At 50.0% G+C, this 23,907-nt stretch overlaps 1 protein-coding gene across 4 annotated transcripts in view; it reads right to left on the bottom strand.

Annotated features, from left to right (window-relative positions):
• The window catches only part of VEPH1 (ventricular zone expressed PH domain containing 1), a 53,413-nt gene that overhangs the window by 3,780 nt on the left and 25,726 nt on the right, over positions 1 to 23,907 (bottom strand). For all 4 annotated transcript variants that reach the window (XM_027894854.1, XM_027894853.1, XM_027894855.1 and 1 more), the window contains 6 exons: positions 21,834 to 22,051; positions 16,952 to 17,161; positions 15,811 to 16,199; positions 7,667 to 7,806; positions 5,717 to 5,851; positions 1,471 to 1,588 (listed from right to left, as the gene is read on the bottom strand). In XM_027894854.1, the coding sequence (XP_027750655.1) occupies positions 1,471 to 1,588; positions 5,717 to 5,851; positions 7,667 to 7,806; positions 15,811 to 16,199; positions 16,952 to 17,161; positions 21,834 to 22,051 (1,210 nt within the window). The remainder of the gene's footprint in view (positions 1 to 1,470; positions 1,589 to 5,716; positions 5,852 to 7,666; positions 7,807 to 15,810; positions 16,200 to 16,951; positions 17,162 to 21,833; positions 22,052 to 23,907) is intronic.

Genomic DNA, 23,907 nt, shown 5'->3' with positions numbered 1-23,907 from the left:
CATCACCCTGGAGAGAGCACGGTACCAAACGCGGTTCCCAGGGAATTGCTGTTTTCCAGAGGGATTCACCAAAAGCCCCTCACGGTTTCCCCCGAGTCGCTGCACCCAGGAATTGCTGCCACAGCTTCCCAGGATTCCAGAGCAGGGAATGTGCTGCAGCTCCCTCACTGCCCATCGAGTGGTTTTCCTGATCTGTTTTGTGCCAGAGCTCCTGAAGCCAACTGTCAACAGGGGGCTGTGCTGAAATGAGGCTCCCAACAACCAGCTCTTCCTTAGGAGAGGAATTCTCAGTTTACCAGCATTCCAATGCCAGCATTCCAATGACTGTGCCTGAATGGCCATAATTGAAGCAAATAAGAGTGTAGGCTGCTCTTCCTGCCCCTGACACTGGGGCAAGGACTGTGTTTGAGGAGGATTTGTGGGAATGCTCCCCCTCAGTGGCAGGGAAAACCAAACTGGGATGATTTACCAGCACCTCTGGAAACGTGTGGTTGTACAAGACATGTTTTGCAACCAGAGGAATGCACGAGAAATACTCCAACTTTCTCTGGGTTCATTGCCACTGTGGGGTCATCCACCACTGGCTCCTTCCACAAAGGATCAGCCTCCAAGTGTAGTCCAGCTCCAAAAATCCCCCCCAAAATCATTGACCAGCCTATCCCAGGTTTCTCCAAGCCCTGTCCCACCTGACCTTGTACACTTCCAGGGCTGGGGCAGCCACAGCTCCTCTGGGCATCCCAAGGTCAAGGCTTTAGGACAAAATGCTTGCCCAAGTCTGGAGGATAAAAGGCATCTTGCAACACAGCATCCAAAAAAAATGCAACAAACCCCCCACATGAGCAGAAAACCAGAAGACAATAATAGAAAAAGAATTTGCCCCTGAATTCCTTCTCCAGCAAGAATTCGGTTGCTAAACTGCATTGCTGAGAGGGAGAAATTACTGCCTCGTCTTTCAAAAGTATTTGGGGTTTCAAAGTGTCTGTCCCACTCTGGAATGAAAATAAAAGATGTTTCACAGCCTTCACATTCCTCACCAAGCCAGAGAGGCTTTAAAATCTTCTCTCTTGTGCCAGATCTTATAAAACCAGAGAGACCCTGGAGGGTCCCACTCTGGACTCTTCCTAACTGCCACAGCTCCCCATCACCAACACAGGGGGGAATTTGCCATTCCCTGCAGATTTTATTCCTCTGAGCTCTACTTTCCATGTTGCTTTCCTGAGCTTTCCCATGGCCCATACAAGACTTAATTACCTTGGTTTTCTAAAGATCTTTGGAGCAGAAAGGCAAATCACGATAGTCACAATGTGCCTTTTTTTACACAGTTGTCTTTAAACTGAGGCGAAGAGAGGAATTGCTGTTAAAAAACACCTGCCACCACCACCAGAGATGCAGCACGACCTGTGAGCTTCACTCCCTCCATCCTCCACCCTCACCACACCCCCCCACCAGTGGCAGGACCTGCCCACGTACCTGTTGCCTTCTCGGGGTTGTTGCACATGAAGCACTGCCAGGCTCCTGCCTCCTCGCTGTAGCCAAACAAATCAAAGAACCTCACTTCTTCCAGGTGCATCTGCACGTGGTCCAGGTCCTGGGCCAAGAGTGAGAGAAACCAAACTCACTGACCAGGTGAAGCACTGCCAGTCAACAGCTCATAACCCCAGAGCCCAGGGGAGCCCAGAGAGGGCCCTTCCCCTGTCTCCTGTGGATGGACAACCTGCCAGGGCCAGGGTGCTCAGCAGGATGTGTCTCTCTCCCCACCATCAGTAGCAGCTGATGTATAAATGATAGATTAGTCTGTGGAAGCAGAGACTGGGATCTCTTTTGCCCCCTCAGCAGCACCATCAGCAGCGCTCGGCCGGGCACATTCCTTGGAGCACAAGGGTGATGAGGAGCAGCTGAGGGAGCTGGGGGGGCTCAGCCTGGAGAAAAGGAGGCTCAGGAGGGACCTTCTGGCTCTGCAATCCCTGACAGGAGGGGGGAGTCAGGGGGGGTTTGGGCTCTGCTCCCAGGGAACAGGGACAAGAGGAGAGGGAACAGCCTCCAGTTGTACAATGGGAGATTTAAGTTGGATATTAAGGCAAATTTCTTCATGCAAAGGGCTGTCCAGCCCTGGCACAGCTGCCCAGGGCAGGGGTGGATCCCCAGCCCTGGAGGGATTTAACAGCCCTGTGGATGTGGCACGTGGGGACAGGGGGAAGAGGTGGCCTTGGCAGTGCTGGGAATGGTTGGACTTGATGGTCTGAGAGGGCTTTTCCAACCTAAACAATTCCATGTTTCTGTTATCCCCAGGGTTTTTTCAGTGCTCCAGAAGGTTGTGGCCTCTGCTGACACAATGCAGTGCTGGGCACTCCCTCCTGTCCCTCTGGATCCCCCATCATGACAAGGGTGACAACCCAGGGAAGCAGGACTGTGAATCCCCAAAGTGAAGTGAACATCTGACTTGCTCAAAGGAACCTACAGAATGTAGACTTCCACCTGTTAGCATGGAAAAGCCAGAGGATACTCATTTTGAGGTCATTAATAACACTGTATAATTCAGTGTATTTTAAACCCCCTTATTTCATTTTGAAACCAATTCTGATCTCACACCTAAACAAACGCTGGTGTTTAATAACACCAGCCAAGTTACTCACTGCAAACACAAAGGGCATTGCCAGCACTGCCCAGAAAACCCTCCTGTCTGTTTGTGTAGGGTCTCCACAGGTCTGCAACACCCCAAGCTGCAGCCCAAGGAAAACATGGATTTATACAGTCAGTGGGGAAAACACCATCCTTGCCAGGGCTGTTAGTCCATCCCACTGAGCAAGGCTGTGCAGGGGATGCAGTTGTCCAATTCCAGCCTTTCTGGACAAACTTTAGCACAGCAGAGGGAGCAGGACATGGTCAGGGGCTTGTCCTACCCCGATGTGCCCCAACCTCCCGCTGCGGCACCTTGGAGGGCACAGCTGGGCAGAACGATGGCACTGCCCTCCATGGGTCTGTGCAGGGCATTCTAGGACATGGGGACAGGCTGGGCAGAAAGCCTGGGAGCTTCCCCATCCCTGGAAAAAATCTGAGAGCGGTTGCACTGAGCCAACTGTGGCCTGAAAGAGAGCAAATGCCACGGAAATATCAGGGCACCAATCTGGCTCTTCCCGTCTGTACTCCAGTACGCTTGAAATAACCTGCAAAAAGCCACTTCTTTCAGGAGGGGAAGCGTGGGGGGAAAGCTTCATTGGAGAGGAGAGATTTATCTCCCCCCCATGCCCCGTAATCTTGGAAACCTGAGTGACTCCACTGTGCAAACGTGCAGCTTGTCCCGAGCCGGCGAAGGGCAAAGGGAGGGACAGAGCGAGCAAGGGCTCAAAAATGTGAGCGCTGCTCTGCAAGGCTGAGCAACAAAAGAGGCTCTCTGAGGGCATCACAAGGGGCTCGTAAAGCATCCCCACGCCCCTGCTCTGCCCCGCTTGAGGCAGCACAAAGAGCCAGCCCCGAGCGGCACCCGCGGCCTCGGATAAAGAGCTGGGAGAGGCAACCGAACGGAAATCTGGGAGCATGCACATCTGGAAGTGCTTTGCTTCTGGCACATCTTAAGCCCTGTTGGATAAATATTTCTCTGTGGCACGAGGAGGCTGCCCAGTGAAACACAGCGTGCTCTGTGCGAGCCAGGTACTCGCTGCTGTCCCGGGCCAGCCTCGGGAGTCGCGGACGGTGATGAAAATCTGAAAACATTTCTCAGAATTTAGTCTGGAATAAGGCACTGATGTAATGGATTCTTCTCCGGGTTTGAAAAATGCTTTAGAGTCCACACTGGGAAAAAGTGTAAATGAATATATTCTGGATTAGACACAGGAGCAGAGGGCAAAACGTGGAGTGATGGCAGAGCAGTGCTGCAGCACTGCCAGTCCTGCTGAGTGCTGGGGGTCAAACCTTCCTCACCTGCTCACAGAAACTCATCATCATCATCACAGAGTGGTTTGGGTTGGAAGGGACCTTACAGACCATCTAGTCCAACCTTCCATAGACCAGGTTGCTCAAATTCTCATAACACAATGCATAAAACTTAGTATCAAATATACCAGGCAGCGTTGATGCCGCATCGGCATCGTCAGATTCCAAAACATTTCCAATTCGAAGTGCTGCACTTAACCAAGAAACCACCCCCCCCACCCAGCATTTTGCTTCCTGAACTACTGGCACTAACTAGTACAATAATTTTGTTAAATAATTCACAGTATTTGAAGTTCTGTTAGGAATGGGGAGAACTTCTGAAATGACAAACTCAGATTAAGGCAGAAGCCGAGCTTGTCAAGCAGAGTAAGGACTAGGTCATGGCAGGAATTTCCCAGGCAGACTTTTTGGGAATGTAAAAGACTGCCTTTATGGCAGTCCTAGACCTCATCCCCAGGAAACTCTGGCAATGTACTCCTCTCAAAAAACTGAATGGGAAGTGCACTAGAAACAAACTCGGATTCTTATCAGCAAACCAACCCAAAACAAACTCGGGTTCTGTGTCAACAAACTAAAGCAAAGCAGAAAGCAAATCCAGCAGCAAAGTGTGGAGCCCCAGACTGAGCTCTCTGAGCCTCTCCCCGAGGCAGATGTGTTCCATCTGCCCGGCTGTCCCAAAGGCTGCTGGCCAATCCGAGCTCTGGATTCCCCAACCCCAACTCAACCCGCGAAGATCGGGATCTCATTTCCCAGCTCTGCTATCTTGGGAACTCAGAGATACTCTGACTGTCGTGGGGTGATGAAAGTTCCCAAAATAGGCCAGACACTTGTATCTGAGCACTAACAGGGTTATGCAACCACGTGCTGGAGACTAATCCCGTTTCCAGGGTGCTGGCTGTGTTTTGTAGACTTTGTGTGCCTGGTGCACCACATCCAATCTGCCCATGAACTGCCATGAAATCTTCCCTAAGCTCTTTATTCACCCCAAGCTCCTTCACACTCCACCAGCTCCGACTGTTGACGAGCAGATCTCGGCACGGGGCTCAAGCTAAGCCAGTGCTGAGCAGCAAAGCTGTTCTAATGCCTCTGGATGAGTCAGGCTGGGATTTCAGCAGCAGCTAAAATGCTTAGCACAAGCTCCACTGTGTCTAAGTAAAACTGGCCCCAAAACTGCTCTCACTTGTGGGGGTCCCCCACCCCTCTGACCAGCCCCAGCACGAGCTCCCACTTCAGCACAACGTCATCCTGGGGGTTCAGGAGGTGTTTCTAACAAAACTCCTGGCTTCAAATCAGCCACAGCCTTGATGATTTAATCTCATTCCGTGAGGCATCTTCATGCCCACAATATTCCGGGAGAGAGCATTTTAAAATCACGCTTGACAAGTCGTTTCATCCCGTTGAGCTGGAAGGGGACGCTCAGGAATAAATAGATATTTGTTTTACAATCCTCCAGCTGCCTTTTCCAAGAAGTCTGATTAATAGCTTTGGAACAGCACTCGCTGAAATCCCGGAGACAGCAAACAGCTTTGAGCAAGTAATCTTTTAAACTGAGGGGGGCAAGGAATGGCACACGTGCAGGCCATCATTTCCATAAAATCCAAGGCCCTGTTTAACCAGGTGAACTTCCCAGTGGCTGCCCAACACCCCACAGCAGCAGCTAACCTGAATCTCGAGCTGGAAGCTGTGAGCAGGAAAAAAACCCCATGGGCAGCATCCCAAGTTTTCATCGCTTTGGGAGCAGTTCAGGTGGAGAACGAGCCTGGAGATCTGTCAAATGAACTCTTACCTTTTGGTGGGGGAACGTTGACTGGATCATGGCAGTTTCGAAGCTGTGCGTGCCCTTCAGCTGCGTCTTCTCCCACAGGGCCTTAAGGACCTGCACAGAACTGCTCTGGATGGACAGGGGCTCTGCAAACAAGCTCTGGAAAGATGGTGAAAACAGGATGTCAGGCATTTTCTGCTTGGCCATTGACAAAGAACGCCTTGGCCTTGCCATGAGAGTACCCAGGGACTGGTTCAGCTCAGGGTAAGGAGTTCTGATGGATCAATAGACACACAATTAGAAACACCCTCAAATATTCCATTTCCTCTGGGGTTTTTTAAATTGATTGTGTGTTCCATGTCTTTGAGGTCTGTGGCTCACCAAGGATTATCTCCCAACCACCACTACACAACTTGCACGTCAGTTTTGTCTTGAAATGCTCATCTATCACCACATGAGCAGCGCTGGCCTCCAGCAACCAGGGATTTTGGGGGTGTGCATCTCTTTGGGAAGACGTGGCATTTACCAGTCAGATGCTTCACTCCAGGTCTGTGTATGTTTGTTTGGACCTCCTTCAGCTCTCGGTCCTCGTGCAGGGAGGAGTTAACAGGGCAGTGTTTGTGCCTGCACTGGACAGACAGTGGCTGAAATGTGAGAGGAAAACCTCACAAATCACAGGGGGCACAGAGGTTTTAAGCCCCTGCACATTCACAGAACAAGGTGAAACCTTGCTGGGTTGGGCGCTCTCCCCTCCAAAGCTCTCTCTGCCAAAGGACACAACCTTCCACACCCGGAATTATTCTCACAATTCAACAATTCTCACAATTCACCAAGTTCCTCAGTTCTAAACTGCCCCCAAAGTCCAGGGTGCGAGGACACTGTGGCTGAGAGAGCAGAACAGTTCTGCCTCCACTGTACCTACTGCGTGACCTTGGAGTTAAAAAATGCATTTACGTGAGGAGCCAAGTGGAGAGCTGACACACAAATCTGATTTTCCACACTGCAGCTATTTGATTTCACAATCTGAGCAACGTCCTTCAAACGGAGGGTTCCTGGATGGACGTTCTGTCTCCTCTTTCTAAGCAGCCCCATCAAGCCTAATCCCACTGTCCTGCACTAATAATTTCCCAATTTCCATCCAAGGGTTTCGAAACACCATGTAAAGTCCTCACTGATTTTTTTGAAGTTGACTGACCAGCGTTTTTGAAAAGCATTTTTTGGTGATTATTTCTAGGAATACACACAGGCCAGAGCCACCCAGGGCTGTTAAATTCACAGCACTCCTAGCTGTGGATGTGTTACATTTTGGATAAGCCCTTGGTGTTTCCAAGGCTGCTTTTAGGGTGGGATGAACTGGAGGAACAGGAGGTTAAAAAAACCGAGCCTCATATTTTAACTCAAAACTCACCTGTTTCACCTTGAAGTGGGATTGTAGGGGTTTCTCTTACAGTTTAATACTATTTGTAACCTATTAGGAACTCCCACACCCGTCCAGATACTGGGCTGGATTTGGAAACAGTATTAAACACGAGAAAATCACTTCAGGGGAGGCAGAACAGTGCTGATCAGATTGACAAATCCTGCTCCATCAAAACTGGTGCACTAAAATATCCCAGTGGGTTCTGCACCTCCAGCCTCCTCCTGCAGCCTGGGGGTTGGTTCTGCTGCCCTGAAAATCCACTGCTGGACACTTGCAAGGCACCTGGGACCCACTGGAAGTATTGCCTGAATGAGGACAATGTGGTTTGGTCCCACTTTTTCATCCCCAGCCAGCTTGAACTTGGGGCATTAATAGAAGTATAAAAACTCATAAAGTGCAAAATCACTTCAGCCCAGCAGAGTGACTTTCAGAGGCATCACAAGGGGCACAAATGAGGTGGATTAGAAGCGTATTCAATGAGATTAACGACTGAACATTTCTTCCAAGTGCAGCAGGGGCGTCCCAGAGGCGCCACTGGTTTGTGTCCCACGCACCTGCTGGAAGAGGAACATGATGTGAATCCACAGTGGAGGCTGATGGCTCACCAGGGTGAAGCTGGATTTGCTGTACAAGCAGTAATGGCCCTTCAGGGCACAGCTGAAGAACAGCTTTGCCACGCAGCTCCTGACGGTGTCTGGGGAGAAACACAAAGCACATTAAAATCATTAAAACTGAGAGAAACCAAAATGCCCACTGCCAGGGCACGTGTGGCCACGCAGGGTGTGGGCAAACAGCTCCACTCTGGGGGTCCCTCCTGGGCCCTGCTGTGGCTGCACCCCCAAAGCAGGACACAAACTCAGTCTAATCGGGCTTCTTTATCAACTTCAGTAGTGCTATCATTTCATACCCCCTTGCAACAGGAACAAGCAGCTATCCAAGGGGAAAAGGCATGGAAAAGGAAAAGGAGGAGATCCCCAGATGATGCCCTGGATGCCAGTGCAGGAGGGAGCTGCACCCTCAGCTCACACGTGGGGAGATGGAGCGGGAAGGAGGGAGAGAGCCAGGACTGTCCCGCAGCACCCACGGCGGGGGGAAAATCAGCCCCCAAAAAGGGGCCAGGCTGGGCAGGGCCTGACTCACAGTCTCGTGCTGCCCTGGGGAGTGAGTCACTGCGAGGGGACGGTGCAGGGATAAAGTGCTGTCAGAAGATTTCCTGACTGGAAAAAGGAGCTGTGAGTTTTCAGAAAAGGCGGCTGACGGGAGGCGGTTCCTGGATCTGCTGATGAGGAGAGTGGGCAGCGAGGGGGGCTGAGAGCACGGGGCAGCCTGGCTGTCCAGCCACACACCAGCCTGAAATACTTGGGGTTTTAACGTTTTCACCTAACCAAGGTGTGAAAGCACAGGAAAGGAGTGAAATAAATGCAGTATTTCACAGAAAAGCAGGACAATCGAGGAATGAGTTTGCCAGAGGTACAGAGGGATGGGTGGCCAGAACAAAGTATCAGTGGTCAGACTGTCATCTGAAAATGCAGAAAATTCAAAACTGGGCAGTTGGAATCTGCCAAAAATGCTACAGAGAGGTCAGATGGCTGTGAGGGTGGGAGAAAAACCAGCCTGGGAGGCTCCAGCCTCCGGTAACAACTATGAAAAGGTGCCCGGTGCCAGGTGGGACTGGGAATCACAGAACAGTTTGAGTTAGGAGGGACCTTAAAACTCACCCAGTCCCACCCCCTGCCATGGGCAGGGACACTTTCCACTAGCCCAGGTTGCTCCAAGCCCTTTCCAGCCTGGCCTTGGACACTCCCAGGGATGAGAAGGAAAAAAAGGTGCTTTTAAAATCACTGTAGTATTTACAAATTGCTTGTAACTCAGTGCGATGTGCAGCTTAAGATACATCTTTGGGCTTTCCTAGAACACAGGTGCATAAATGGGCTCAGTTCTAGGGAAGCAGTGATCCAGGCTTCTCCCAGCCCATCATGGCAAGTTGTATAAACACTATGGACCAAATCCTCATGGATTTCAGAGATAAGGCAGGAATAATTCAGCATAAAAAGGCCTATTCACAATAAAACACTTTTGGTAGGAAGAACAAAACTAAATCACTTGCAGTCTTGAGATAGCAAAAAAAAAAAAAAAAAAAGATAAAAAGAAACCAATCCCAGCCTGGGAAGGTGGAGAAAACTCAGTTCCCTGAATTTCTGTGTAATTCCATTTCATGTAGCTGCTCACCCTGAATTCATCAGGTAAGGCAAGATTAATTGAGTCCCTGGAAAGTTGCAGGATATCAGTAAGATACAACACAAGAAACCTGTCACCAGAATCCACTTGCTCTGCAACTGCCCCCCCCAGCACAAGGCACGTCCTGGCGAGTGCTGCTGATCCAGTGTTGACTAAAGGTCCTTTTGATGTGATTTAAAGCAATGAAGTCCAAATTATGGCCAAGATGGATCAGCAGCTCTTTAAAATAAATGGTCAGAAGCACATAAGGGAGAGAGGAAGGGAAAATTAACTGACTTCCCCCAGGGGATTGAGCCTATTATGTTGGTCACATTTAAGCCACACTTTTACAGGCTTCAGAACCAGTTTTGTACTTTAAAAGCTCCTGTCAATTCTAAATCCTGAGAGCAAATTTGGAGCAGGGTTTTTATGCCAGTCTGTGTTTCCCTGAGCAACCTGTCCCATCTGACCTGAATTAGGATTTATGGAAACACCATTTATTCCATCCCCTGGCTCTGTGGGTGTAACAGCACTTCTGCACTGCCAGAGGTCACAGAGGTGGAGACTGAGGAAGAGGGAATGGAAAAATCCCATGGACAGACCTGTCCTGTGGCTGTTTGGGGTGTGAGCTCTGGAGCTGGACGATGGATACGATGGCTTTGCCTCGGCCAGGACAATCCCTGGCACCTGTCAGTGCCCCAGAACCTCCTGCATGGGGAGGGAAGGAGGTCCCAGCCTGTGACCCCCACCCAGGTGGAAAGGAGGCCAGGCTGGGGCTGCCCTGTCTCAGCCAAGGAGGGTTTATGGGGGGAAAATCTGTGTGTGAGATCTCGTTTGGACTCAGCAAAGGAGAGGAGTTCATGGCTCTGCTTCACCTCAGCAGCAGCAAAGCTAAACCTGCAGCTCAGGGTGTGGGTGACACCAAACAGGCACAACAAGGGCCTGTTTTATCCAATTGCTTGGAATTATCCCCATTGACGAGCTCTGGGCATACCTCCATCCAGCAGCTCCTCATCTCAGCATCCCCCAGGCACTGGACCTGCTGCACCCCCATCCTGCTCCCCTGCATCGCTGGCAGCACCAGCTGAGGACACCTGGGAACATCTCCAGGAAGGGAGAGTCCATGGGAACGTGGAATGGCTTGGGTTGGAAGGACCTTAAAGCCCGTCCAGTCCCACCTGTGCCACGGGCAGGGACACCTTCCACCAGCCCAGGGTGCTCCAACCTGGCCTTGGACACTCCCAGGGATCCAGGGGCAGCCACAGCTTCTCTGGGCAACCTCTGCCAGGGCCTGCCCACCCTCCCAGCCAGGAATTCCTTCCCAATATCCCATCTATCCCTGCCCCCTGGCAGTTTGAAACCCCTGTCCCTTGTCCTGTCACTGCCTGCCAAGTTCTCCTCCTTCCTCAGCCCGGCTGGGCTTGGCTTGGCTTGGAGGGAGAGTCCAAGTAACAACAGGAGAAGGATTCTAGAACATGAACACGTGAACAGCAACACAAGACACAACCCCACCCCACACAGGCACCAAATGCCCAGATGGCTGGTCAAGACCCCAAGGAAATGTTCCTCAGTCGAGAAACATTCCCATCTCTTGGCAAGTCTCTGAATTCTAGCGAGAGAATAAGCAACAACTTGTTTTTCCTACAGGAAACAAGGGGATATATGTTGCAATTTTAAAGTTCACAACTAAGTGGTTGTGCCTGGGGAAAAAAAAAAAAAAAAAGAACAAAACAGAACCAGAGGAACGTCAGTAGAGCTGTTAATTGTTGCTTATTCCAGCTCAGCACACTGTGCTGAACCAGGAGGGTACAGAGTCACTGGTTCTGGGAACAATCAATGCATCATTTGATTTGCATTGGTAATCCTTCACTGTTAAATAAAATCTGTTAATAGGAGCAGAAGTATGCTCATAAATTTCCTAAATAGAATCAAACCCACACATAAACATGGAAATAATAAGAAATGGATATGACTTTCTAAATTTTGGTTTTAAGCTTTCTCAGCTTCCTCAGTTTCCTTTGCCTGATCTCTTCAGTTTGGGTCACACAAAGTATGCAAAGAATAAATACATTTATAGGAGAAAAAGGGTAATTTTTAGAGCAGCCAGCTTCAAGAAATGCCGATTTATGTTGTTTTTACCACTTTGTGTGCATGCCTTAACTCTGCCCAACAGACTTCACCACTCATCTCATCCCACCCCTTGCCATGGGCAGGGACACCTTCCACATGCCAGGCTGCTCCAAGCCCCACCAAAGTCCAAGTGCTCCTGTTTATGCCACCACCCAGCAGGAGTCTCCCAGGTCAAGCCCATGTGGGACCAGCCTGTTCCCGGTGCTGCTTCCACAGCAGGTGTGACACACCCAGCTCCGTCACCTCCTGCGTGGGGGCAGCAGGTCCAGAGCTGTCCGTGGTCCCCTCATGCTCCTGGGGGGAGTTTCCTGGTCTTATGAGGATCCCCAGGAGCAGGAGGGCCACCCGCAGTGCCCTGCCACGTTCCCACTGCCTGCCCTCACGGGTGGGATGCGTTTGGAACAGCGGTCCTGCAGCAGTCCCTGCCAGCTGCTGTTTGCTGTGGCCCAGCAGCCCCAGCCCCGCTCTCTGGGAACGCTCTGCGATCCCACTGAAGGACCAGAGGTCCATCTGTTCCAAATCAGCGCTGGGCTCATGGAATGCTGGAATTCCTCAGGCCGGTGCAGGGTGAGCACTGCAGGGGAGCAACGAGCCTTTCCATCCACACCGTCATCTGGTCCCCATTACCTCCCAGTACCCCATAAAACATAATAACTACCACGTTTAGGGCCGGCACGCTGCAACCTGTTTCCCCTGCTGCCTCCTCCTCTTTCAGCGTTCTGTCATTAATCCCTTGAAATGTTTGCTGGATGTGTTTCCTCCGGAATGGCACCGAGGAGCCAGCAGTGACTTCCTGCTGGAAAAAGCTTTTCACTGGAGCACACTGTGTTTGAATGTGGCTGCAGTGACAGAGGGTGGAATGAGTCCATGATCTCCCTGGGCTCTATCCTTTCTAAAAAAAGGCTGGAGATAGCAAACCCCTCAGCATCCTCCACACGCAGATAGGATCAGGTGCTTCCTTCCAACAGCTCACTAGACACTCAGAGCTCCGGGCTGTTGGCATTAATGGGGGTGTTTTTATCCAAATTACCTAAAAAGCAGCCAGAACCACAGTGGAAAACATTTCCCTCGTTATAACCAAACCCAGCAGCCGTCCAGGTCTGTGTCTGGGAATCATCTGCAAGCAGCCCCTCCCAATGGCAGGATACACATGGCCATGGATCTGATCCACCATCCCACTGCATCTGGGAAACAAGAGTGGCTCAGGAGTCCTGCAGGGGGGCCAGGTGAGAGCCAGCAAGGCTGGGGCAGGTGGGGGCTGCAGAAATCCCACCCAGTGCTCACTGGACAGCCAGAACCAACCTTGGGAGCATTCAGGAATTTCCTGAGGCACAGCCCAGGCCTCTGGAATCTGCAAGATCCTGGGGGTACCGATAAGATACAGGATCACAAACCACCTGGAAAAATATGGGCTGATGAAAACTATTTGCTTAACTCCACGAAAGCTGAAGGGTATGACAAATATGGTGAGGTTTTTCCCTTTTTTTTTTTTTTTTTTTTTAGGAGAAGATCCCAAGGATTAAGGGGATTAAAGTGATGAACATGATGTAAAAGAATTCCTCCAACTGCTTAAGGAATGGCAGAGATGTGGATCTGGGCACAGTGCTTCAAACTAAGCAGGGAGTGACCCAAACCATCGACCCCAAAGCTGAAACAACCTCAAATAAATGGATTTTTGTGGGTTTGGGTTCCTTCTTTCTGCCTCAGCTCAAATCCCCTCTCTGACTGCAGTGCTATCCCCCAAAAAATTCACTCATACACGTGAGCCTGGGGAGCTGTTGGAGCTCCTCTGCTCTTTGAAACACCCTCAACTTGGCCATTTTCTTAGGGCAAGACCTTGAGGCCAACAGCCCAGTCCTAACCGTGCTCCTGCTGCGGGATCATCACCCACTTCACACCTTTCCTCTGCCCAAAGCACACCCAGCCAAACGCAGCAAACATTAAAGGAGATAACAGAGCTGACATGGCAATTTTTCAATGTCTTTATGAGGCATCTTCAAACTGTCACAGGCAGTTCACCGCTCCACCCTGACAGTTCTTCACCTGCATCCCCTCAGAGCTGTAAAATCCAACACTTCAGCTGATATTACATCAACTGGGACGTATCATATAAACCCAACAAGCTTGTAAGTCAACAAGGGGGCTGAAAATCACAGCCTGTAAAGCACAAATGTTCTGTGAGGGTTAAGACCTGCACAGCAAATGCCTGACTCGACTGTAAAAAAAGCCAATTTGCAAATCACAGACAATTTTAACAGAGCAGAGGAGCCTATTTTGTGTGTTCTGAACTTTTGCTTCTGACAGCTTCAGTCTGTGCTCTCCAGCTCCTGCACCAGGGCAGGCTGTGAGCCACCCTCTGCCATCTGAGACACTGCAAATCTCCAGCAGCCCTTCTCTCTCTTTTCCAGACTGAGGAGTCTCCATTTCTCTTCACATGGAGGGCTCTGATTTTCTCCTTTATCCTCCAAATTCAGGCCCCAGTTAATGCTGACAACAACAGCAGACCTTAAAGACCAGCCAGTTCCAAGCCCCTGCCATGGGCAGGGACACCCTCCACTGTCTCATCAGTGCCCAGACCTGACAATGTTCCTGCATGATGACTCTGGATACACCCAAAGGCCCTCTGTGCTCCCCAGCACATCATCCTTTGGAGATGCCCCCCAGTCTGGGTGCTGAGCAATCAGGAACTCACCCCTCTCCCAGACAGTCTGCCCCAATCACCACCACCAGAAACAGGAGCAGGGGGGAAAATTCTGGTTAAGGGAACAGAAGTTGGCCCATCATCACTTAGGAATTCTTACCAGGGACACAAACACTCTGTTGAGCTCTGGGAGCTGCCACTTGAAAGCCCAGGAAGGGCCTGACTCAGGCAAGGCTACGTGGGGGACGTGCCCTCCCCTTTCCTTGCTCACCACGGGGCTATTTCCTTGCAACAACACCCCTGATCCCTTCAGATGCTCTGCTTCATGAGGGATTGCTCAGCAGTTCTTATCTTTCCACATTTTCCACGGCTTGCATATTAAATGTCCAGCTCAGACTCCTCCACAACCAACAGAAAATTAGCCAGCTGTGTACATGAATATTTTATGATCCCCCCCCCCCAAACATCTTATTGAAAAGTAAACCACGCATTTGAATGGGTCTTGTTAGAGTTTGGGAATCACTGAAGTCCAGGAACTGCAGGTTTTTGGAGTGGTTTGTGCAATATCTGGAATATTGTCCAATATTCCTGTCCCCCCGTGCATTGAGCCAGGCTGCATTTCTTCAGCAGATTTAGAATGAGTCACATAAATCTCCCGCTCTGCACATGTGTCCCTGCTCAAAGAATTTCCCTAAGAATGCTAGCTGAGGATTTTCAGGAAATTACAAGAGTTTGAATGAATTTGGAAGCAGTCACGTGCCTGGGATGTGTCATAGTAGGCACTGCAGAAAGGAAGCTGAACAGTACATTTAAAATGTTCAATATATGGCATTTGATTAATGCAGGGTCATAACACTCTGCCCCTCAAAAGGCAGACTGTTCACTCTCATGTTTCCACTGCCATTGTATGAAAAAAAAACCTAACCAAATTATCATAATTCTACCAAATAACTATTTCAATCACTAAACCTGGAATTAAAGAGATTTAGGAAACTCTCCAGAAGCATAAGCTTTCAAAATATATATAATTATATTCTTTTTGTGAGTGGAAACTGCTTTTCCACTTCTTGACCACTGAAAAAGTAAAGAAATCAATATTTTATCAACTTAAATTGCTATTTGTTGGAGCTGAAGTTATGTTGTATGAGAAGATGATGTTTTAAGGGATTGAAAACTAATTGAACTTGTGGAATCAGATACTGTTTGGAATCAACTCTTGAAGGTTGGGGTGTAAATAGCTCAGGGCCACCAGTGAGTGGTTGGATGCTCAGAAATTCAGGTTAAAGGGGATTCAGGTTAAAGGCAGGAGGATCCCAACCCAACCCAAGCCAAAGTACTCCCTTCAAAGAGGAGGAGCGCCCAGACCCATCTCACCCACCTCCCCCCAGCCTCACAGAACCACCTCCCCCTCATCTGCAAACAAAGAAACAAACAAACCCCTGCTCTTGGTGAAAGCAGCAAACACCAAACAACCCCAGGGACGGGGGGGAAAGGGATCCCACCCACCCCAGCATCCCGGGAATCTCATCCTGTGGAGCCTCCCAGGGCTTTTGTGTCTGGGCTGGAGTGCTGTTGTACAAGACTGATGTTCCTCCCTGTCCACCAGGCCTGTGCTGGAGAGCCTTTGCTGCCCCTTTGCCTGAGCCCTGAGAGGAATCTCAGTGGAGTGGCCATAAAGTTCTTGGAATGGGAAAGGCTCATCCCGCTCACCTTCGATCACACACTGCTCAGGGATGGGAATTTTCCTCCCCATCTCCGCCACGTATTCCTTCACTTTACCCAGGTTTTCCTTCAGGTGCAGGTAGAGCTTATCCTGGTATTCCACAGGTGCTGCCTCTGCAGTTCCTTCCAAAGCCTTTTCTGGAGTGGATTCTGCCCAATCTGCTGATTCCGGGTCATCGACGCTCTGGTGTGACACCGAGGAATTTCCCAGCGGCATCGCCGCGGGATCCGCACCCAAGGGCAGTTTCTCCTCGTCCTGGCTGATGTAGATCTCGGGGAAGGAGATGCCAGCAGGGACCTCCCTGCTCTCCTCGTCCTGCCCACCCTCTGAGCTCAGTCCCTTGGCACGCACGGCGTGCAGGGCGAGGCTCTTGGACCTGCCAGGGGGGTAAAGGAAAGGAGAAAGGGGTTTGGAACACGGGTAGGGCACCAAAACCACCCCAGGCCCCGCTCTGCCCCCCTGCAGCTGCCTCAGAGAGACCAGCCTGGGGCTCACTCAGCCACAGATCTGCTGGGGAATAGGCACTTCAAAAGCCAAGCTCAAGCCACAGCTTTAATAAGCAAACTAAACAGTATCCATCCATCCCAACATCTGCATTCCATGGGGGGAGCGAGGGAACCTCTCTGCAAGGATCCTGTAACCCCAGGAGTGGTGTGTCTGCCTTGCTGATCACACCAGGAAAGTGCCAGCCAGCAGCACTTCACTGGCCCAGGGCTCAGCCCCACGTGCTGGGCTGGAGTGAAGAGTCAGGAGGGTAGAAGTGACTTAAAGGGCAAAGTGGGTTGACCAGAGAAGCTGTGGCTGCCCCTGGATCCCTGGGAGTGTCCAAGGCCAGGTTGGACGGGGCTTGGAGCAACCTGGGCTGGTGGAAGGTGTCCCTGCCCGTGGCAGGGGTGGCACTGGATGGGCTTTGAGGTCCCTTCCAAGCCAAACCCTTCCAGGATTCCATGATTGGGAAATAATTCACCCAGCCTTTGAACTCGTGGACATGAGACTTGGTTAAAATCAGGCTGATGATGCCCGTAGGGATCATGCAAATGGACCAAATCCTCAGTGTTTGGATAATTCCATGGCAAAGCTGGTATCCATGAACCCCCTGTCACATTTTACAGAGTCTGACAGATTTACCTGTTAAATCTCATGTCCTTCCTTTCTTCTTTGGAAACCTGGCCCAGGCTGTATCTCCTCACTGAGCCAGGAGTGCTGTTGTCAGCATTTATTTTCTCTTCAAAAGCCTGGATTTTGACTTGGAGCTTTTCGTCTTCTTCATTTCCACCCACGACAGATTTGAAGTCATCCAGAGGCACAGGAGGTTCTGTTTCAGTGTCCTTTTCCACCCTAAGGAAGCAGAGAGCAGAGATTTAATCCTGGCCCACTGTGATGCTGCTTTTCTGCCTGTGACCTGTGTCGTGGATCTGATAAAATAAAGATGTTTCAGCAGAGATTCCCTTAGATTATTTCCAGGACCATCTTCTGGATGAATGTCTCTGATGGACCAGAAACACTGAGCATCTCTGCCAGCCCTGGATTAGAAACTCCACGGGCTGTATCTGCATAAGCAAATCCCAGCTCTTCCTGATTGTCCACTGTGGAAACTCAAACCATTCTCCCCAGCTTGCTAAGCACACTGACTTATTACATAATTTTTCACAAAGCAAAAGTCAAGCTATTTTCAGAGTTTATGGAACTCTGCGGTTTTAAATGTTTGACCAAAGTACATGAAGTTCTTACCGAATTACTGCACCCTGAGGAAGAAAAATAGAATTTAAAACTCAGCAGAAACAGGCTCAGGAAAAGTTCTGAGCAATGCCACCGTAGCTCAGGAAGGAGAAAATCAAGAGTTAAAATGAACAGGACAAGTAGTTTTGTTTTAAATTTGTTATGTTAGTCTTAAAATCCCAGAATTAAGGGTTCTTAGAATGGTTTGGGTTGGAAGGGACCTCAAAGCCCATCCAGTGCCACCCCCTGCCATGGGCAGGGACACCTTCCACCGGCCCAGGTTGCTCCAGTCTGGCCTGGGACACTTCCAGGGATCCAGGGGCAGCCACAGCTTCTCTGGGCAAAACCTGTGCCAGGGCCCCCCCACCCTCAAACTAGAGGAATTCTAGAGAACTAAGGGTTTCTGGACAGTGTTTACTTTTTAAACTCTACCCACAGCTTCAAACCAAGTTTGTTTTGTTTCTGATCATTTGTTTGTTTGATTTTCTTTTTTTTTCCTGTTTGTTTTTTTTTTTTTTTTTCTTTTTTGGTATGTTTCCTGATGAACAAACATCTGAATAGCTAAATCTGTAAAATCTGGATATATAAAACCACCAATGAGAGTTTTAACACAGCACTTCCAAAGCAGCAGAGTCTCCACAAGTCACGCTCACAGTCGGGGAGCCCATTAAAAAAACCTCCCCAAACTGCAAATTACCAATTGTACAAAGCATGTTTTAAAAGAAACAACCAGAAATGCTGCAGCACAAAATGCACTTTTTCATTTGTTTTGATAAAGGCAGTTCAGGATATTTCTCGGGGGAGTTGGCGAGTTTTGTCTTGTTTTTAATTTAAGCAAGATCTCATAATATATTAACACTGAGGAGCACTTGAAAAATATTCTTCTGCAATAAAGAACCTTGATATGACCTTTGCTAACAAATCTTTCAGGGGATGTAGGACAAGATTTAATTTATGGGGAAGCTGTCACTCCGAGAGAACTCCCAACACTGCTCCCATTGTGGGAGCTGAGCACTGAGGAAAACCTCTGTTACATATGGAAATACGTGGAAAGCCTCTGCTCACAGAGGGGGGATTGATGGACTGGTGGGGTTTGTGAGTGACAGACCCGGACCAGGCAGCCCTGATGAAGTTTGGAAATAAAAACGGGGTTTTAGAACAGCACCTCTTTGTCCGGCGTTCTCCCGTCGGGCTCCGACGGCTTTGGGAAGGGAACACGAGGAAATACTTCTCCTAAAGGATCATGGAACTGTTAAGGTTGGAAAAGACCTCAAGGAAACATGTTAATGAACCCTGCTTTCCACACGTGGAGCAGGAAGCAGTCGCTCCTCAGGGTGTGGAGGGTGCAGCTCTCGCTGCCTGCTGCTCCTCCAGCCACCCCCTGGTTCTTGAGCCTGCTGGTGCCCAGGATTTCAGAGCAGGGAAGCAGGGGGGGATCCCAAGTGCCCATCCCTGGGGACCATTTGCTCTCCCACGTGCCAGCTTTGCACTCCCACCAGCCCCTCGGGAAGCCACGAGCTCAAGCCCCGAGCAGGAGGTTCCGAGGGGGCTCCGTCCCACGCCCAGGGGGGTGGCCTGGCAGCCCTTCCTGCCGGGCCCCCCACCCAGCCCCTGCAAAATGAACTATTGTTTGAAATCTTGGCAAGAGGCTTTGGGGACATTGCTGAGGTTGCTGAGCAGGATCAGTTTACACCCCAAGCTCAGCCTGTTTTCGAGATGCACCACAAGGACCTGCCCTGAGAGGTGGCACCAGGCTGCTCATCACCCCGTGCTGTGAAATTCCACGTGCAGAGGGACCCCAGTGCACAGGTCACCGGTTCAAGGGTGGTACATCAGTATGAAGGACATTTCTGCAGACCTGGAGACCATGACCAGCATCAGAAATTGGGTGTTTATGATGGGAAAAAGAGCATCACAAACAGAGATTGCTAAAAATACACTCGAGGTGGGGTTGCTGCCAGGGCTTCACCTCTGAGGCAGCAAGAACAGGTTAAGTGTGGGTCCTTGTGGGTTTGTCACTGGGCAGACATAATCACTAATCACCTCCTCAAACAGGACAGAGGTTTGAAGAAGGCAAGTGGTGGAGAAAAGATCACGGAATGATCAGGCTGGTTTGGGTTGGAAAGACATTAAAGCCCACCCAGTTCCACCCCCTGCCATGGGCAGGGACACCTTCCACTAGCCCAGGTTGCTCCAAGCCCTGTCCAACCTGGCCTTGGACACTTGCAGGGATCCAGGGGCAGCCACAGCTTTTCTGGGCAACCTGTGCCAGGGCCTGCCCACCCTCTGAGTAAAGAACTTCTTCCTCGTGTCTAACCTAAACCTCTCCTCTTTCAGTTTAAAAGGTAATTTCATGCAGCCACAACACTGAGATGGGCAGCACTGGTGGAGCCAGTTGTGCTCGGTTCTTACCCAGATCCAGGGCTTGGAAGTGTCTCCAAATTTCCTTCCTTGCCTCCCTTTAATTGACTATATTATGCTCCTAGGCTGGATAAGTCCATTAAAACCCTGTATGTTCTTCAAAAGCACCTCTGAGGCCGAATAAGTTGCAGTTTTGTGACAGTGAGGGGCACCAGAGCATGGCCTGGTTTTAATTACGCTCTGCACTCCCTGCATGTAAAACTCTCTGTGTCCAAACCACCCCGAGCCAACCAGGGCTCCACAGAAATCGGCTTCCTCTTATGTAAACACACGAGTTTGGGAAGGAATGGTTACAATCCAGCCACACATTTTAAAACCCTCTTTCCCTTTCACAGCACAAGTACTCTGGATTGCTGCTCTTTATAAACCTCGGAGTTCAGTGGCTGCAGCAGCTCCAGGGCTGGGAGGGCATTTCCATGTTGATGTCTGGACTGTCCCGCTCACCCAGCACAAACCAGAGTAAACTCAGCTTAAATCAGCAGAGAACTCTCAGTTTAGCCCTGTCTGATCGAGCTGATCCTTTGCTGAAATAGGTTGAAACGTAAAACCCGAGAGCTAAAAAGTGCAACTGTGAAAAATCAGGGTTTGCTGTGATCTCTCCTGAGACAACACAAGGAACCAGGGCCACAGAGGGCTGGGGAGGGAATCAAATTTAAAACAAACAAACAAACAAACAAACAAACAAATAAAATCAGGGAGTAGATGGAGAATAAAAAAAATCATCTGTAACCACACTCACAAAGACGATGAAGCTTCTGCTCCTCGGGAAAGCAAGAGGGAGTTTTAGAGAGAAACACAGCAAGATTTTAATGGAAACCTTCTCTCGTGTTTAACTGGGGGTTTTTATCAGCTCTACAGATAAATGTTAAGCACAGAAGATAATAAGGAGTAGGAATGTGGGAATACTTTAACAAATAAAGTAATTTTTCAGCCACAAATTGAGGGACCGTGATGGGTTGTATAAATTATTACTGTGCCTCAATCCCTCTGCAGTTCCCAGAATACATGACATCCCTCTGGTCCCTCCACCAAGTGACATCTGGCCTCCTCTTTTCCCCAGTAAACTTGGCTAGTTTGGGACAAGTGTGTTGTTTCATGCTCACTCTGTTATCTCCACTTGGCTTTGGCATCATCTCCAAGGAAATTTTTCATTTCAAAATGCCGAGGGCTCCTTTCCACTGAGGCCTTTCCCACCAGGTGAAGTTTGGACATTTCCCACAGCCCTGCAGTAAAAGGAAGGACCCTCTCCTGGTTTCCTTTTCATTTTTAGCTCTCTCCAGGACACCAATACCTTGTTTCTCCAGTGACCTCAGTGTTTTGGCTCCAGCGCTCCCAGCCTGGCTCCAAAGCTGCCCTTCATGGTTATGGCTTTTCTGACATCTGGGTTACATTTTTCCACAGAATCACTATTCCTCTGTGCCCTCCTGACCTGTGTCAGTACACACAACTCCAATTATGAGTCCCTCCCTAATTAAAAGTGACTACCACTGTGTATTTAAATAACACTAATATTCTTACCCTGAGGAACGCTCCCAACCCTTCAGCCTTAGGATACACACTCAGAAGCAGCTGAGTGAGCAGAACATCTCTTGGTAGATGCCTGAGAAGTTTTTTCCCCGGCCTGTTCTTAGGCAAACCTTTACCAGGGAGTCAAACCAGTCGTTGTTCCCATCACCCTCAGTGGGTACTTCCCAGAAAAGCTCCGTGATGATTGTGTAGCCTGACTCCCCTGACTGAGTTTTGCCTGAAGCTTTAGTGTACTTATTTCTTGGCAATTTGAACAGGTTTAACACGAGTTTCTGCTGCCTCACCCAGCCCTGGAGGGGCTCTGTGTCACACACCCCCCGAGGTTTTGTCACACAAAGCCCACCTGGCTCCGGGCGCGCTGTCCTCGAGCTGCCGGACCAGGAGCTTGGCGATGGCAGAGAAGCTGTTGCTCATGCGGTAAATGTCCCTGCTCTGGGCTCCCAAGATGCTCGAGAAGGTGTCGGTGAGGCTCTTGATTTCCAGCAGCAGAATATGGTGGAACGAGTGCTCCATGTTGGCCAGCTGGTTCACCAAGTACAGCAGGCAGGTCCTGGCTGTCTCCTGGGCAAGAGGAGGAGATAAGAACGGTTTTAAACACATTAATTCAGTGTTTGCTTGTGCAGGGAGGTTTGTGTGGTGCTGCCTGAGTCACTGTCCCCAGGGAAGAGTGGCTGCCCCCACAATAACCAGCAAAAAGGCAGTGCCTCAAAGACAGTTTATTTGTGTGTGCTGCTGACGTGACTTTTGTTCCTCTCGGTATTACCTAACCCAGCCTAACTCAGTACATCTTGTCCCCTCCTCAGAGCTCGAGCCAGAGTCCCTAAAGCCCCTTTGAAGGGCCCTGCATTCTTCTAGCTGGTAGGTCAGCCTGGCTCAGGGATCAGGGCACCAGCAGCACTGAGCTCTCCTTTCATCCGTGCTGAGCCTGGCTCAGCTACGTCACCAAATCACAGAATGGTTGGGGTGGGAAGGGACCTCACAGCCCATCCAGTCCCACCCCCTGCCACGGGCAGGGACACCTTCCACTGTCCAGGTTGCTCCAAGCCCTGTCCAACCTGGCCTTGGAAAGAAAAGGGCCCAGAAACAGAGTGTAGGGAGGTGAAGCTGTGGCTGCCCCATCCCTGGGAGTGTCCAGCGTGGATGAGCAGTGAGGGGCAGGAGCTGAGGGGCCTGTCAGCATCTCCTCTCCCTGATGGTGAGAGGTTAAAATACCTCATAAATCACAGGGGTTCTCTCCTTCCACAGCATTTAGTGTGACCCCACACCCAGCTGGGTGAGAGCACACAGGGCACTGGGGCAGGACATGGCCCAGCATCACCAGCAAGGCAATTTCTGGAGGACAAAGTCAAGGTCCTTCGGACAGAGCTCTGCTGGGCTGGGCCAGGACAGGGATCAGAGGGAAAGGAGCGTCACAAAAACACACCAAACACACGGGGGAAGGGCCAGATACACCCTGGGCTGGGCTGATGTGACTGGAGGAGCTTTTTCCTCAATGGCCTGAAAGAGGTTGACTTTTTGGTGCATCGTCATGGGTTTATTTGAAAGACAATCCTCCCTCCAAGAGATAAACACAGGCTCAATTAACATTTAAAACACACTTTCTGTTTCCTAAACAAACTGCGGCAGACAAACTGGAGGAGCAGTTTTTGACCATTTCCCTGTCACTTTGATCCAGCTGGAGTGTCTCCAGCCTTGCTGAAATGCTGCTACTCGCCTGGAGTGAGGTAAAAAGAACAATAAACTCTGAGTAACATAATATGTAACTGTTATACAAAACAAAATAGCAGCAAAATAGCTCAACATGAAAGCAGTCATTATCCCTGCCCCAGCTCTTATCCAAAATTCTTCAAAAAGCCTATCTGGATGTACCGTTGTGATTTTAACAATGCTTATTTGATGTATTCTCGTGGTTTTTTTTTTTTTCATAAGCAGCCCTTGCATTTTATGGCATTACATCTGCCAGAAGGTGAAGATCTAAAACACAAGCAATGAGGTGTGGCAAAGCGTTGTGCTTTAGCTTATAATCAGGCTCAGGAGACTACGAAAAGAGATCACAAGGCTTTCAGAAGTTGCTTAAAACTCTCGGTTGGTTCAAAACATACGGTTAATGGGAGAGAAAAAAAATACATTAAAATGTCCGATTGCCCCCTGCCCCAAGACGGTGTTTTGCTTTGCACAAATTTATGGTTAAGGGACGAGTTCTGATTTCAGCCTCACCCCTGAGACCGTCCCTGACATCAGCAGAAGTGGGGGGCTATAAACAAGGGGCAACCTTTAGAATAAAGGGATCTCTCTCGAGCCAGGGCTCTCATCTCTCCAGGGGTCCCTCGGCACTGCCAGGGTGGACAGAGCGGCTCAGTGGCAGCACAGGAGGTTGTTTTTAGGAGCCAGCAGAAAGGGTGTGCTGCTCCTGCCCA

This window comes from Empidonax traillii, unplaced genomic scaffold (assembly GCF_003031625.1).
Source record: "Empidonax traillii isolate 1590-97213 ecotype Southwest subspecies unplaced genomic scaffold, ASM303162v1 scaffold444:size1099390, whole genome shotgun sequence".
NCBI classification, from domain to species: Eukaryota; Metazoa; Chordata; class Aves; order Passeriformes; family Tyrannidae; genus Empidonax; species Empidonax traillii.
This window is presented reverse-complemented; position numbering and strand designations above follow the sequence as displayed.